We start from the raw sequence: 15,466 nt of genomic DNA on the forward strand, positions 1-15,466 counted from the left end.
CTTTAAACCCAGCTGGCAGATGCAGGACAATCGCCTGAACCTGGGAGGCAGAGGTTAGAGTGACCCGAGATGGCGCCACTGCACGTCAGCCTGGGAGAGAGCGTGACTCCCTCTCAAAAAAAAAAAAAAAAAAAAAAAAAAAACCCACAGTTGGAGGCCAGGTGCAGTGGCTCATGCCTGTAATCCCAGCACTTTGGTAGGCCGAGGAGGGCAGATCACCTGAGGTCAGGAGTTCAAGACCAGACTGACCAACATGGCAAAACCCCGTCTCTACTAAAAATACAAAAATTAGCCGGGCGTGGTGGCGGGAGCCTGTAATCCAAGCTACTCGAGAGGCTGAGACAGGAGAATCATTTGAACTCAGGAGGTGGAGGTTACAGTGAGCAGAGATCAGGCCACTGCACTCTAGCCTGGGCAACAGAGTGAGACTCTGTCTCAAAACAAAAACTAAAAATAGGCTAGGCACAGTGGCTCACATCTGTAATCCCAGCCCTTTGAGAAGCCAAGGCAGGTAGATCACTTGAGGTCAGGAGTTTGAGATCAGCCTGACCAACATGGTGAAACACCGTCTCTACTGAAAAAACACAAAATTAGCCCGGCATGGTGGTGCATGCCTGTAACCCCAGCTACTTGGGATGCTGAGGCAGGAGAATGGCTTGAACCGGGGAGGCAGACATTGCAGTGAGCTGAGATCGCACCACTACACTCTAGCCTGGGCAACAAGAGCAAAACTCCGTCTCAAAAAATAAATAAATAAATAAAAATAAAAGCACAGTGGGTAAGAGACTTGATACTAAAACTCAAGGCTCAACATCCCCAATTAAGTACTCTTCTCTATTATAACATGCTGCTATCCATCAGTTACAAAGTTTAGTCAGTCCTTCACTGCCAATGTGTCTTGCTTCTATCTCTTCCTTTCCATTTCTACCTATAACCTACAGCAATGTTTCTCAAACTTTTGCACGTATCAAAATCACCTGCCTTGTTAAAACACAGAATGCTGGGTCCCAGCTCCAGAGTTTCTAGTTCAGTAAGTTTGGGGTGGGGTCCAAGAATTCGCATTCTAACATGTTCCCAGACACCCAGGTAATGCTCATGCTGCTAATGAGAGACCTACACTTTGAAAACCACTGCCTTAAGAGTTCAGAGGCCGGGCGCGGTGGCTCAAGCCTGTAATCCCAGTACTTTGGGAGGCCGAGGCGGGTGGATCACGAAGTCAGGAGATCGAGACCATCCTGGCTAACATGGTGAAACCCCGTCTCTACTAAAAATACAAAAAACTAGCCGGGCGTGGTGGCGGGCGCCTGTAGTCCCAGCTACTCGGAGGCTGAGGCAGGAGAATGGCGTAAACCCGGGAGGCGGAGCTTGCAGTGAGCCGAGATCGCGCCACTGCACTCCAGCCTGGGTGACACAGCGAGACTCCGTCTCAAAAAAAAAAAAAAAAAAAAAAAAAAGAGTTCAGGGTTCCTGTCACCTCAAAAGGTAAGCTATTTGAACATCCTTCTAGACCACCCCTGACCCGAAACTGTAGGTATTACTCCCAAAACGTCACTTTGGCCAAATCACTATTAAAAACAAACCGGCTGGGTGCAGTGGCTCATGCCTGTAATCCCAGCACTTTGGGAAGCCGAGGCGGGCGGATCATTTGAGGTCAGAAGTTCCAGACCAGCCTGGCCAATAATAGTGAGATCCCGTCTCTACTGAAAATACAAAAAATTAGCTGGGCATGGTGGTGTGTGCCTGTAATCCCAGCTACTCAGGAGGCTGAGGCAGGAGAATCGCTTGAACCCAAGAAGTGTAGGTTACAGTGAGCCGAGATCATGCCATTGCACTCTAGCCTGGACGTCGCAGTGAGACTCCATATCCACAAAAAACAAACAAACAAAAAAAAAAACTAATGGCTATGTCCATACTTGGCTTTCAAAGTTGTTTAAAATTTCTACCCAACATTATCAGCAGTGCCCCTCAAAAGACACCACCTACTTTAGTACTGCTCATCCATCAGAGATCCACAGAATAGGCCTTATAGTAGTAGTATAAAGCTTATGCTGTCTTTACCACCTGAAAGGCCACCCTCTTCCCTCCTCCTCTCTACCTACCTGAAGGAGGCCTTCACCAATGTATTTGCCAAAAACATTCGTTTGGTCACTATTTGCTGCCTTTTATCTTTAGGGTTTAACTTTTTACCAAGTACTCACAGACAGAGAAAAACCCCAAGAACCTAAAATTTAAAACAGAAAACAAGGATATGAGTGACATACATAAATAAAAGCCTTGACATACACACAAACTGCACAATACTGCTATTTTAACAGATCAAGTGCAATAAGTTCAAAGTTCATGAAAAGAAAGAATGTACCATCTTTTTTTGAAACATGATCAAACACTGGCTATCAAATATTTATAGCTATCTCATTCAGGATGTTAAGCAGACAGACGTCAGGAAGAAAATGTTAAAGTAGGCGGGGAGTGGTGGTTCATGCCTGCAATCTCAGTATTCTGGGAGACCAAGGCAGGTGGATCACCTGAGGTCAGGAGTTCCAGACCAGCCTGGCCAATATGGTAAAACCCCATCTCTACTAAAAATACAAAAATTGGCCAGGCATGGTGGCACACACCTGTAATCCCAGCTACTAGGGAGGCTGAGACAGGAGAATCGCCTTAACCTGGGAGGCAGAGGTTGCAGTGAGCTAAGATCGCACCACTACACTCCAACCTGGGCGACGAGCGAAACTCCATCTCAAAAAAAAAAAAAAGAAAATATTAAAGTAGCCTCAAAAAAAGAGAAAGTACTCAGCCTACACACAGTGCAGTAAGAGTAGTTATTATTATTATTAATATTATTTGAGATGGAGTTTCACTATTGTCACCCAGGCTGGAATGCGATGGCATGATCTCAGCTCATTGCAACTTCCACCTTCCGGGTTCAGGCAATTCTCCTACCTCAGCATCCCGAGTAGCTCAGACTACAGGTGTGCACCACCATGTCCAGCTAATTTTGTATTTTTAGTAGAGATGGGGTTTCGTCATGTTGACCAGGCTGGTCTCGAACTCCTGACCACAGGTGATCTGCCCGCCTCGGCCTCACAAAGTGCTGGGATTACAGGCGTGAACCACTGCACCCAGCCTGTTTTCTGTATAAAGTACATAAGAGACACTGGATGATATGACAGAAGAAACTTGGAGTTTGGAGTCAGGGTACCTGAGTTCAAGGTCTGGTTTCACCTCTTACCAACTCTGTGATCTTGGGCAAGTCATGGCCCCTCTCTGGGCCTCTCTCTCCATAATTAAAAAAAAAAAAAAAATCAAGATTTAAAACTATACCATCTACCTTACAAAGTTCTTTTGAGAATTAAATAAGGTAATATATATGAAAGAACCTAGCCTACTATCTGACATATAATAAATTTTTACTGAATTTTAACTCTTTTTGATGTGAAAGTGCAATGCAAAAATAAAGTACTATTCCCAAAGTGAGATAAACAGAGAAAATTAATGAAACCTAATTAAAAGTGTCCATTACCCCCCCAAAATAGAAAGATACAAAGAATGTATGTCAATCTACATGATATACGTAATGTATCAATTCCTTGACTTAATAACGAAAACCAAGATCTGAGAATAACACAAACATCATCACTTGCAACTTCACAGCTTTAAGGCTGTCTAAAGGTCAGTAAAACCTAGGCACAGTTTAGGACAGGGTTAGAACAAGGGAACTACAGGCACGGTGGCTCATGCCTGTAATCCCAACACTTTGGGAGGCCGAGGTGGGCGGATCACTGGAGGTCAGGAGTTTGAGACCAGCCTGACCAACATGGTGAAACCCTGTCTCTACTAAAACAATACAAAAATCAGCCAGGCGGGGGTGGCGGGCACCTGTAATCCCAGCTACTAGGGAGACTGAGGCGGAAGAATCGGTTGAACCCGGGAGGCGGAGGTTGCAGTGAGCCGAGATCACGCCATTGCACTCCAGCCTGAGTGACCATAGTGAAACTGTCTCACAAAGAATAGGAGAGCTTAAAACTCAGACTAAACTTTACTTTTTTTTTTTTTTTTTTTTTTTTTTTGAGACGGAGTCTCGCTGTGTCTCCCAGGCTGGAGTGCAGTGGCGTGATCTCGGCTCACTGCAAGCTCCGCCTTCCGGGTTCACGCCATTCTCCCGCCTCAGCCTCCCAGGTAGCTGAGACTACAGGCGCCCGCCACCACGCCTGGCTAGTTTTTTGTATTTTTAGTAGAGACGGGGTTTCACCATGTTAGCCAGGATGGTCTCGATCTCCTGACCTCGTGATCCACCCACCTCGGCCTCCCAAAGTGCTGGGATTACAGGCTTGAGCCACCGCGCCCGGCCACTTTTTTTTTTTTTTTTTTTTAATTTTTTGAGACGGAGTCTCTCTCTGTCACCCAGGCTGGAGTGCAGTGGCATGATCTCAGCTGACGGCAACCTCTGCCTCACAAGTTCAAGCGATTCTCCTGTCTCAGCCTCCTGGGTAGCTGGGATTACAGGCATGTGGTGCCACTATGCCCGGCTAATTTTTGTATTTTTAGTAGAGACAGGGTTTCACCATGTTGGTCAGGTTGGTCTTGAAGTCCTGACGTCAAGCAATCTACTCCCCTTGGCCTCTCAAAGTGCTGGGATTACAGGTGTAAGCCACATCTGGCCACACTAAACTTTTAAAGTCAACTAGACACTTTATTATTTGTTCTAACAGTCCGAATACCAAATACCATCAATGTGGTATTCTGAGATGTGTGCTACGCATACGTTTTTATTTGTTACAGTTTAGGTCTCTGGTTCTTATCTACGCTGCAAGACCCAATATCCAGATATCCTCCTCATCCCTACCTGCCAAAGTGTCCTCTATTCTAATTTATTAATTTTTTTAGAGACAGGGTCTTGCTCTGTAGCCCAAGCTGGAGTGCACTGGCACAGTCATAGCTCACCACAGCCTTAAGCCCCTGGGCTCAAGTGATACTTCTGCCTCAACCTCCTGAGTAGCTGGGACCACAGGTGTGAGCCACTGCATCCAGACCCTCCTCCACTCTAGTGGCTTACTACTGGCATTCAAGAAAATTGGTAGCAAAAAAGAGCATATATTAGGGCTTTCAACAATATCGACAAATACTTATTCAGCACTTGCTATGTGTTAGGCCCTATTTGAAGCATCTAGCACATAGCATCAACAAAAATGACGTCCCAACTTTCAAGGAGCTTATACTCTAGTGGGAAGCTATACACAAAGTACAGTAGTGATTAGTGCTCAGCAAAATAAAACAGAAAATGATAGGGCTTAAATATAACCCTCATTCTACGGGCCCAAAATATAGCTTACTGTGGAAGACTGACATGTAAGAATAAAAATTAGCTCCATCATTATCTGCATTTTTGAATCACTCAAAAATGGTCAAGTTTTTCCTACATTTATTAGGAGGGAGGCCGCAACAATGAGACCAGTGTGCTCTCTACCAACACAGACTAAAGACTAAACCTCATAAAATAATTAGAAATAAACTAATTCAACAATGTAGACCACATATAATTTTTTCTAGTTAACGTTATACTTTCATACTAGAAAAAAAAAAGGCTTAAAATAAATATTCTATTTTACTTAGTCCATTCCCAGTCAAAAAGACCTCAGGGTGGGAAGGGGGACCAGGTACAGTGGCTCACACTTATAATCCCAAGACCTGGGGAGGCTGGAGAGGCCTCCAGGCAGGAGAGAGGATCACCTAAGCCCAGGAGTTCAAGACCAGCCTGGGCAACAAGTGAAAACCTGTCTCTAGAAAGATTTTAAAAATAAGCCAGGTGTGGTGGCATGTATCTGTGGTCCAAGCCACTCAGGAGACTGAGGTAAGAGGATCACCTGGGGAGGCTGATGCTGCAGTGGTAGTGCCATTGCACTCTAGCCTGGGTAACAGAGTAAGACCCCGTATAGAAAAGAAAAAAAAAAAAGGGCCAGGCATAGTAGCTCACGCCTGTAATCCCAGCACTTTGGGAGGCCCAGGAGGACAGATCGCCTGAGGTCAGGAGTTTGAAACCAGCCTGGCTAACGTCGTGAAACCCCATATCTACTTAAAATACAAAATTAGCCGGGCACAGTGATGCATGCCTGTAATCCCAGCTACTTGGAGGCTGAAGCAGGAGAATCGCTTGAACCCCAGAGGGGGAGGTTGCGGTGAGCCCAGATTGCACCATTGCACTACAGCCTGGGCAACAAGAGCAAAACTCCACCTCAAAAAAAAAAAAAAAATTAAATTTAAAAAAAGATAATCTGGTAATCGCTGCTGAATTTGGGGAGACACTTTCAAGGGTAACCCAAGGAAAGGTGGGACTATTACCAGAGTTTCAGCGGCCCCAGTTCCTTGCAACAGATAAATGATTTAGCTATTTCATAGAGAATTATATGTAAGACAAGTTAACAGGATTGAATATGTGATAATATAAAAACATCTTTTAGAAAAGCTCTCCATTTGCTTTTTATTTTTTTTGCTAGACGAAAGTGCTAAAAGCTCTCAATTTCATCAAGATTGACAAGCACACCAGGCATAGTGGCTCACACCTGTAATCCCAGCACTTTGGGAAGCCAAGGTGGATCACTTGAGTCTGGGAGTTCAAGACCAGACTGAGCAAAAAAAACCAGACCAGCCTGAACAGCCTGAGCAGGGAGAGCCTGCCTTTACAGAAAAAATTAAAAATTAGCCAGGTATGGTGGCACATGCCTGTAGTTCCAGCTACAGTCCCATGTTGAGATGGGAGGATCACTTAAGCCAGGCGGTTGAAGCTACAATGAGCTGTGATCACGCCACTGCACTCTAGCCTGTGCAACAGGGTAATACCCTGTCTCCAAAAAAAAAAAGAAATACAGAAATAAATCATTGTTACCTCAGAACAACCCACCCCGGCATCAAAAGGAAGCTTCTATCCCTCCCACTTGAGTACCTCCTCAGGTATACAAACTCGCCTCAGAGATCTGGCTTTGTTCTGGCAATCTATATACAAAAGTACTAATATTTTCATTACCTAAAAAAAAATTAAGTCTTGTTTAAGAGAAGCCATTGTTTATACACCCTTGTCAATTCCTAGCTGTTCAACTCCAACAATGTAAAATATTCTAGTTCCAGAAAGTGTAGCTTACGTTCCAAATCTACACATATACACCATCTTCAAAGGCGCATTTCTTTTCCACATGTAATAGGTAAATAACGAAGCTTGGAAAAACAACCCTTTTTTTTTTTTTCTTTTTTTTTTTTTTTTTTGAGACAGAGTCTCGCTCTGTCACCCAGGTTGGAGTGCAGTGGTGCCATCTCAGCTCACTGCAACCTCCACCTCCTGGGTTCAAGCAATTCTCCTGTCTCAGCCTCCTGAGTAGCTGGGACCACGGGCGCTTGCCACCACGCCCGGCTAATTTTTGTATTTTTAGTAGAGACAGGGTTTCACCTTGTTGGTCAGGCTGGTCTCAAACTCCTGACCTCAAGTGATCCACCCACCTCGGCCTCCCAAACTGCTGGGATTACAGGCCTGAGCAACCGCGCCCAGCCAAAAAACAATCTTTGTGTGAGAAATGGGGGTCTATGTTGCCCAGACTGGTCTCAAACTCCTGCACTCAAGTAATCCTCCCTCCCCGGCCTCCCAAAGTGCTGGGAGTATAGGTGTGAGTCACCATAACTGGCAAAAAACAATTTTTTAAAACTATTCCTTTTTTTTTTTTTTTTTTTTAATGGAGTTTTGCTCTGGTTCCCCAGGCTGGAGTACAACAGCATGATCTTGGCTCAGCGCAACCTGTCTCGTGGGTTCAAGTGATTCTCCTGCCTCAGCCTCCTTAGTAGCTGGGATTACAGGCATGCACCACCACACTCGGTTAATTTTGTATTTTCAGGAGAGAAGGGGTTTCTCCATGTTGTGTCAGGCTGGTCTCAATCTCCCAACCTCAGGTGATGGGCCCGCCTCGGCCTCCCAAAGTTCTGGGATTACAGGCATGAGACAGGGCCCTTGGCCTTTTTTTTTTTTTTTTTTGAGGCGGAGTCTTGCTCAGTCACCCAGGCCAGAGTGCAATGGTGTGATCTCGGTTCACTGCAACCTCTGCCTCTCAGGTTCAAGTGATTCTCCTGACTCAGCCTCCTGAGTAGCTGGGATTACAGGCACCCTACACCACGCCCGGCTAATTTTTTTTTTTTTTTTTTTGAGATGGAGTCTCACTGTCACCCAGGCTGGAGTGCAGTGGCGCAATCTCAGCTCAGTGCAACCTCCACCTCCCAAGTTCAAGCAATTCTCCTGCCTCAGCCTCCCCAGTAGCTAGGATTACAGGCACGAACCACCACCCCCAGTGCCCAGCTAATTTTTGTATTTTTAGTAGAGATAGGGTTTCACCATGTTGGCCAGGCTGGTTTCAAACTCTTGACCTCAGGTGATCCTCCTGCCTAGGCCTCCCAAAGTGATGGGATTATAGGCGTGAGTCACCACACCCAGCCCTTAACTAGTTATTTCTGATTTTTTTTTTCCAAAAATGACTTGTTGGGAGGCCAAGGTGGGCAGATCGTTTGAGCCCAGGAGTTCAAGACTAGCCTTCGGAACATGGCAAAACCCTACCTCTACAAAAAAATACAAAAATTAGCAAGGCATGGTGGCACAGGGTTGTAGTCCTAGCTACCTGGGAAGCTGACGTGGGAAGATCACTTGAGACCAGGATGTTGAGGCTTCTATGCCCTGTGGTCACGCCACTGCACTCTAGACTGGGCGACAAAGACAGACCCTATCTCAAAAAAAGGAAAAAAAAAAAAAAAAAAAAAAAAAATAAGAAGGCCGGGCGCGGTGGCTCAAGCCTGTAATCCCAGCACTTTGGGAGGCTGAGACGGGCGGATCACGAGGTCAGGAGATCGAGACCATCCAGGCTAACACGGTGAAACCCCGTCTCTACTAAAAAAAATAGAAAAAACTAGCCGGGCGAGGTGGCGGGCGCCTGTAGTCCCAGCTACGCGGGAGGCTGAGGCAGGAGAATGGTGTAAACCCAGGAGGCGGAGCTTGCAGTGAGCTGAGATCCGGCCACTGCACTCCAGCCTGGGCGACAGAGAGAGACTCCGTCTCAAAAAAAAAAAAAAACAACAAATAGGAAAGTTCCCTCCAGGCCAGGCGCAGTGGCTCACGCCTGTAATTCCACCATTTTGGGAGGCCGAGGCAGGCGGATCACGAGGTCAGGACATTGAGACCATCCTGGCTAACATGGTGAAACCCTGCCTCTACTAAAAAATATAAAAAACAAAAAACTAGCCAGGCGTGGCAGCGGGTGCCTGTAGTACTAGCTACTCAGGCTGAGGCAAGAGAATGGTGTGAACCCGGGAGGTGGAGCTTGCAGTGAGCTGAGATCGCGCCACTGCACTCCAGCCTGGGCCACAGAGCAAAACTCCGTCTCAAAAAAAAAAAAAAAAAAAAAAAAAAAGAAAGTTCCCTCCAAATATATAATGTGCCCTCTTACACAAACACTGCTAAGATAGCACATTAAACAAAAGAAAACATATGCTAGTTAAGGGTTAATGTATGCAACAGGTAGCAATCACCTTACAACTTAAAGAAAAAAAGAAAAAAAAAAATCTTGCCAAGACAAAAGTCAAGAGTACTTGTCTCTCCTTCCCACTATACCTCCCTACCTTGTTTTTTTTTTAAAAAAAAAAAAAAAAAAAAAAAAAAAAAAGTGGGCCAGGTGCAGTGGCTTACACCTGTAATCCCAGCACTTTGGGAGGCTGAAGTGGGTAGATCACCTGAGGTCAGGAGTTCGAAACCAGCCTGGCCAATGTAGCGAAACCCCGTCTCAACTAAAAATACAAAAAAATTAGCCGGGTATGGTGGCAGGCGCCTGTAATCACAGCTACTCGGGAAGCTGAGGCAGGAGACTCGTTTGAACCCGGGAGGCAGAGGTTGCAGTGAGCCAAGATCGCGCCATTGCACTCTGGGCGAGAGTGAGACTCTGTCTCAAAAAAATAAAATAAAAGAAAATAAAAGAAGTGAAGCCAGGCACAGTGGCTCACACCTGTAATCCCAGCAATTTGGGAGGCCGATGTGGGTAGATCATTTGAGGTCAGGAGTTCGAGACCAGCCTGGCCAACATGGTGAAATTCCATCTTTACTAAAAATAGAAAAATTATCTGGGTGTAGTGGCAGGCACCTGTAGTCCCAGCTACTCGGGATGCTGAGGCAGGAGAATCACCTGAACCTGGGAGCCAGAGGTTGTAAGTGAGCCCCGATAGTGCCACTGCACTCCAGCCTGTGCAACAGAGTAAGACTCGTTCTCAAAACAAACAACAAAACCCAAAAGTCCGGGCGCAGTGGCTCATGCCTGTAATCCCAGCACTTCGGGAGGCTGAGGCAGGCGGATCACCAGAGGTCAGGAGTTCGAGACCAGCCTGGCCAACAAGGTGAAACCCTGCCTTTACTAAAAATACAAAAATCAGCCAGGTGTGGTGGTAGGCACCTGTAATCTCAGCTACTCTGGAGGCTGAGACAGGAGAATCACTTGAACCCAGGAGGAAGAGGTCGTAGTAAGCAGAGATAGTGCCAATGGACACCAGCCTGGGTGACAAGAGTGAAACTCCGTCTCAAAAAAAAAAGTGAAAAGTTTTGCTTGCTAGAAAGGCTCTTCCTTTAAAGTCTGGACTGCAAAATCCCTTAGATACCTACCTAACAACTTGACATGATAAAAGTGAATTCCATATAGCAATAACTACCTGGGAAAGGAGTTTTATGGCATCGTCTCTTTTTCTGTTCCCAAAGAAAAGTTTAATTCAAGAAATGTAAAATATATATATATCACAATGATACAATATTGCACTATGGATACGCTTAATTTCTACAAAGTTAGAGATGAAGAATTATAATCTCAACACATGAATTGGGAACGAGACAAATCTCTGAAATTAGGCTCACCGGAATATATGCATGCTGAATATATACTTCCCAATATACACCAAGCCTTTCTAGCAGTCACAAAACAAATAAATAAATATGCCAGGTACTGTGGCTCACGCTTGTAATCCCAGCACTTTGTGATGCCAAGGTGGGAGGATTGCTTAAGGCCAGGAGTTCAAGACTAGCATGGGCAACATAGCAAGACCCCGTCTCTAAGAAAAAAAAAAAAAAAAATCTGAAAATTAGCCTGGCATGGTGGCACATGACTGTAGTCCCAGCTACTCAGGAGGCTGGAATGGAAGATTGCTTGAGCCCAATAATTTGAGACTACAGTGAGTTATAATCACACCACTGAACTTCACCCTGGGCAGAGCAAGATCCTGTCTATGAAAATAAAAATAAAAGGCTGGGCCGGGCGCGGTGGCTCAAGCCTGTAATCCCAGCACTTTGGGAGGCCGAGACGGGCGGATCACGAGCTCAGGAGATCGAGACCATCCTGGCTAACACGGTGAAACCCCGTCTCTACTAAAAAATACAAAAAACTAGCCGGGTGAGGTGGCGGGCGCCTGTAGTCCCAGCTACTCGGGAGGCTGAGGCAGGAGAATGGCGTAAACCTGGGAGGCGGAGCTTGCAGTGAGCTGAGATCCGGCCACTGCACCCCAGCCTGGGTGGCAGAGCAAGACTCCGTCTCAAAAAAAAAATAAATAAATAAAAATAAAAAAATAAAAAATAAAAAAAAAAATAAAAGGCCGGGCACGGTGGCTCACGCCTGTAATCCCAGCACTTCGGGAGGCCGAGGTGGGCAGATCACAAGGTCAGGAGATCGAGACCATCCTGCCTAACATGGTGAAACCCCGTCTCCACTAAAAGTACAAAAAATTAGCCGGGCGCAATAGTCCTGGCTACTCAGGAGGCTGAGGCAGGAGAATGGCGTGAACCCGGGAGGCAGAGCTTGCAGTGAGCAGAGATCACGCCACTGCACTCCAGCCTGGGCAACAGAGCCAGACCCTGCCTCAATCAATCAATATAAAAATAAAAATAAATAAATAAAAATAAAAAACAGGCCATGGCCAGGTACAGTGGCTCACGTCTGTAATCCCAGCACTTTGGGAGGCCAAGGCGGGTGGATCACGAGGTCAGGAGATCAAGATCTTCCTGGCCAACATGGTAAAACCCCATTCTCTACTAAAAATACAAAAATTAGCTGGGCGTAGTGGCCTGTAACTACAGTCCCAGCTACTTCGGAGGCTGAGGCAGGAGGATCACTTGAACCCGGGAGGCGGAGGTTGCGGTGAGCTCAGACCACGCTGCTGCACTCCAAGCCTGGGCGATAGAGTAAGACTCGATCTCAATAAAAATAAATAATAAGTCTTTTCTCAAAAAGAGTAAGGATCACTAGAAAATGTATTGGAGAACCATTCGTTTTCTCCTAAATTCAATCTAAAATGCAGAGCCAAATAAAACCACCATAAATTCCTTTAGTAATCTTCTAGGCCTTTCAGTTCAGCAAATTTCACATACTACATACAATTCTGTGGCTTTCCTCATTGCCCACTCTTCAAACACAAATTCAAGTTTTTATTAATACTGTGAGACTATTAATAAAGCTCTCTTTGGCTAAGAAAAACAAAAATTGAATTCTTAAACTCCAATAGGGAAACCTTAAGAGGAAAATATGGCTTAAAGGATCCAAGTGTTCGTATACAGATATAAGCTAATCCTTTCAAATCATGTCTAAAATTTCTTTCAACATCATCTCATACATTCCTCCCAAAACACAGAACTTTATCAGCATCCAGTATTCTACCTGTCTTCAATCAATCCCAACAACCCTTCAAAGCTACCAAAGTGTTAATTTATAAAACAAAAGAGAATAATTCATAGTTCTACTCCCCAGCTCAAAGTCACAAATCAAATCTTAAAAAATGTATTCAACTATCCTTCCTCAAACAGCTTTGCCCCCAAAATTTATAATCTAACTTAATCAGGTGTATTACAATGTCAGTATTGTAAAATTAGGAATCTTTGTCACATTGTAATCCACAAAATCCTTGGGTATACAATGGTTTCTATAAAAGCTAAAGGCTACATAGAACTCCATTTCCAAACAGGATAAATATATAAAACATAAAATATTTTTGGCCAAAAGCCAAATTCAATATTAATACACCTTTCCCCCTCCTCTGGTGCACAGAAAAGTCACCTGAAAAGTTTTAATCACAGATTCACAGTATATTCACAAATGGAAACAAAACAGTTATCCTACTTCAAAACTGGAGGGTGTGGTGGGGGGAGAAAATACTAACCAATCTCTGGCTGTAACGAATCCTTTCTTCTTCGGGTTCCATCTCTCACTCTTCTGTCGAAATTACTGTAAAGAAACCACTCCAGGGCTGCCTTCCTCTTCCTCCTTAGGAACCAGATTGCAACACTAAAGAATAATGATACAAGCATAAATGAGAACTCATTCTCAAACTTGTGCTTTCTGTTCACGGAAAGGAGTATTTAAGGTAACTGATAAAGGTTCTCTGAAAAATCAGGTTCCTCTTCATGAGTTTGGGACCTTTCTGCTTTTGGGCAAGTGGTTCCATGTCTTGTTCAACATTAATCACATTACAACTGTCGGAGGCCTAGACGAAACGAGATGTTGGTTTCAGTTCCTTGTGGATGGGCCACACCACTAGTTTCTCCCCACAGGATTGCCACTAGCAAGGATCCCCTTCGTGACAGCATCAGCAAGAAAAAAAAAGCTCAGGACTTTTATCTCTAGAGAGCTGACCAGGTGAAACACCACTGAACTAATCCCAATCCTAACCAAATTAGTTCTCTCTCACCAGTAATCAGAAACTAAAGGAAAGAAGGGCAGACTATGTAAAAAGAGGACAAGAAATTAGGATTTAAATGACCCCAAAACAATTTCCCATACCCCTCCCGTAAGGCCGTGCACAATCGTCGCTTTCCTTTCTAGACTCCCCGGGTCTTTTCATTCTCAAATCTACCCTCCACCCCAACACAAGATGTGCACAACTCCGAAACAAATTTCAGAGGCGCAAATCAAGGACCAAAATTCCATCTGATCTTTTTGGATAAAGTAATAAAACAAACGATCGCATCTATGGATACGAGGAAAATACATCTTGTCCAAAAATGCAATAAAAGACCGGCCGGCGCGACGGTCAATCGGCAATACCAAGAAAGGGTTTCCTTTTTTCTAAATATTCTCGTGGATAATGGCTTCCATTGAGAACGCAGGTTCCCCCCGTTTTTGTCAGTACATTACAGCCACGTTAACAGCATCCTTTCAAAACTGCTACGAGACCAGAGGACCCGATGACACAGTTTGCGAGAGCAGTTGGTGGCAGAGCCCTCCCGGAGGAAGCCCTGGCCCCAAGTCCGGAGGGAAACCGTGCTTGCACCCCCTGGGCGACGACCACCCGGGCTTGGAGCAGCCAGGGCCGGAGAGGAAAAAGGGCGAATGTCGCTGGGCTCCCCCAGGAAAAGGCGTTTCAATGGTTCACCCATCGGAAAAAGAAATAGAAACTTTACATTCAGTCTTTGGATAACACAGTCAACCAAACTTCCAAATGAGGGGGGAGGGGGAAACTCACCGGAGATTCTGCTCTTGAGTTCTTGTCCAAGTGAGAAGTAAAAGATTCCAAAGCTGAGAGGAATAATTAAATCCCAAACGTCGTCTTCGGTTTTTCCGTGGATCAACCCAGTATCCAGAGAGGGTCAGAGCGACCAGGAAAAGGGAGCAAACAGTTGCTGAATCAAACCTCCTCTTCTGGCTTTGGAGACCGGGAGTCGGAGGCGTCAGGAGAGGCGAGCGCGACCCCTCGGCGCCGAGCCCGGGGCGCCCCCGCCTCCCCCGGGCCAGTGGTCAGCAGCCCGGGCCCGAGCCCCGGGCCGGCCCCGGGCGCAGGGAGCGCCCTCCTCGCCGTGCCCTCGGCCAGCAGGGGCTGGTCGCCTCCGGGAGCAGCGGCCGATCAGCTGAGACCGGCCGGCCCGAGGCTCCCCGCGCCGCCCCGGCCCCCCGGAACGCGGGCCCCGGCCCCGGGGGGCGGACAGGGCGGGAGCGGCGCGGCACGCCGGGTTGGGGGCCCTGGCTCCCCTCGCGTCTCCCCCTCAGCTCCGGCTCCGCGCTGCGGGACGAGCCCCCTGGCTACTCCCCAGTCGCAGAGGAGGGATTCCGGGGGATGGGCCCCCTGGCGTTGCCCCTCCTCCCGGAGCGCCCCCTGCCCAGGAAAGACAGAGCGGCGACAGGCCCAGCCGCCGGGAAGGTGCTCCGCGAGCCGCCGCCGCCGCTGCCGGGGAGGGGTGTTGTTTCCCTCACACAGGAGGAGCCGCTGAAGCAGCAGCCGCCATTTTGAACCCGTCAGACTCTCACATACACACAGCTCCTCCGAGGCGCACTGCGCAGGCGCCACCTCCCCACCCCTCCTCCAGCTCGCCTCTCCACCCCCCACCCCCTTCAGGCCTCCCTGCGCTTCTTACCGCTCTCCCGGGCGCGCGTGAACGCGCACGCGTCACTCCCCTCTAACGCGGACACACCGCCGGCGCGCGCACGCG

The 15,466-nt window shown here is 46.7% G+C and overlaps 1 protein-coding gene across 3 annotated transcripts in view; it reads right to left on the minus strand.

The window, feature by feature from the left end:
- KDM2A (lysine demethylase 2A) overlaps positions 1–15,410 on the minus strand; it is a 152,797-nt gene extending 137,387 nt beyond the window's left edge. For 2 of the 3 annotated variants that reach the window (XM_050756587.1, XM_050756586.1), the window contains exons 1-3: positions 14,506–14,746; positions 13,204–13,328; positions 2,100–2,221 (exon numbers count right to left, since the gene is read on the minus strand). Coding sequence is in view for 1 of the 3 variants with exons in the window: in XM_050756585.1 (XP_050612542.1) it covers positions 13,204–13,245 (42 nt within the window). In the remaining 2 variants the exon portion in view is untranslated. Of the gene's footprint in view, positions 1–2,099; positions 2,222–13,203; positions 13,329–14,505; positions 14,747–15,391 lie in introns of those variants that run through there. The other variant, XM_050756585.1, reaches the window with a different exon arrangement.
- Between the last annotated feature and the right edge of the window lie 56 nt (positions 15,411–15,466).

Source organism: Macaca thibetana, chromosome 14 (genome assembly GCF_024542745.1).
Source record: "Macaca thibetana thibetana isolate TM-01 chromosome 14, ASM2454274v1, whole genome shotgun sequence".
NCBI lineage: Eukaryota > Metazoa > Chordata > Mammalia > Primates > Cercopithecidae > Macaca > Macaca thibetana.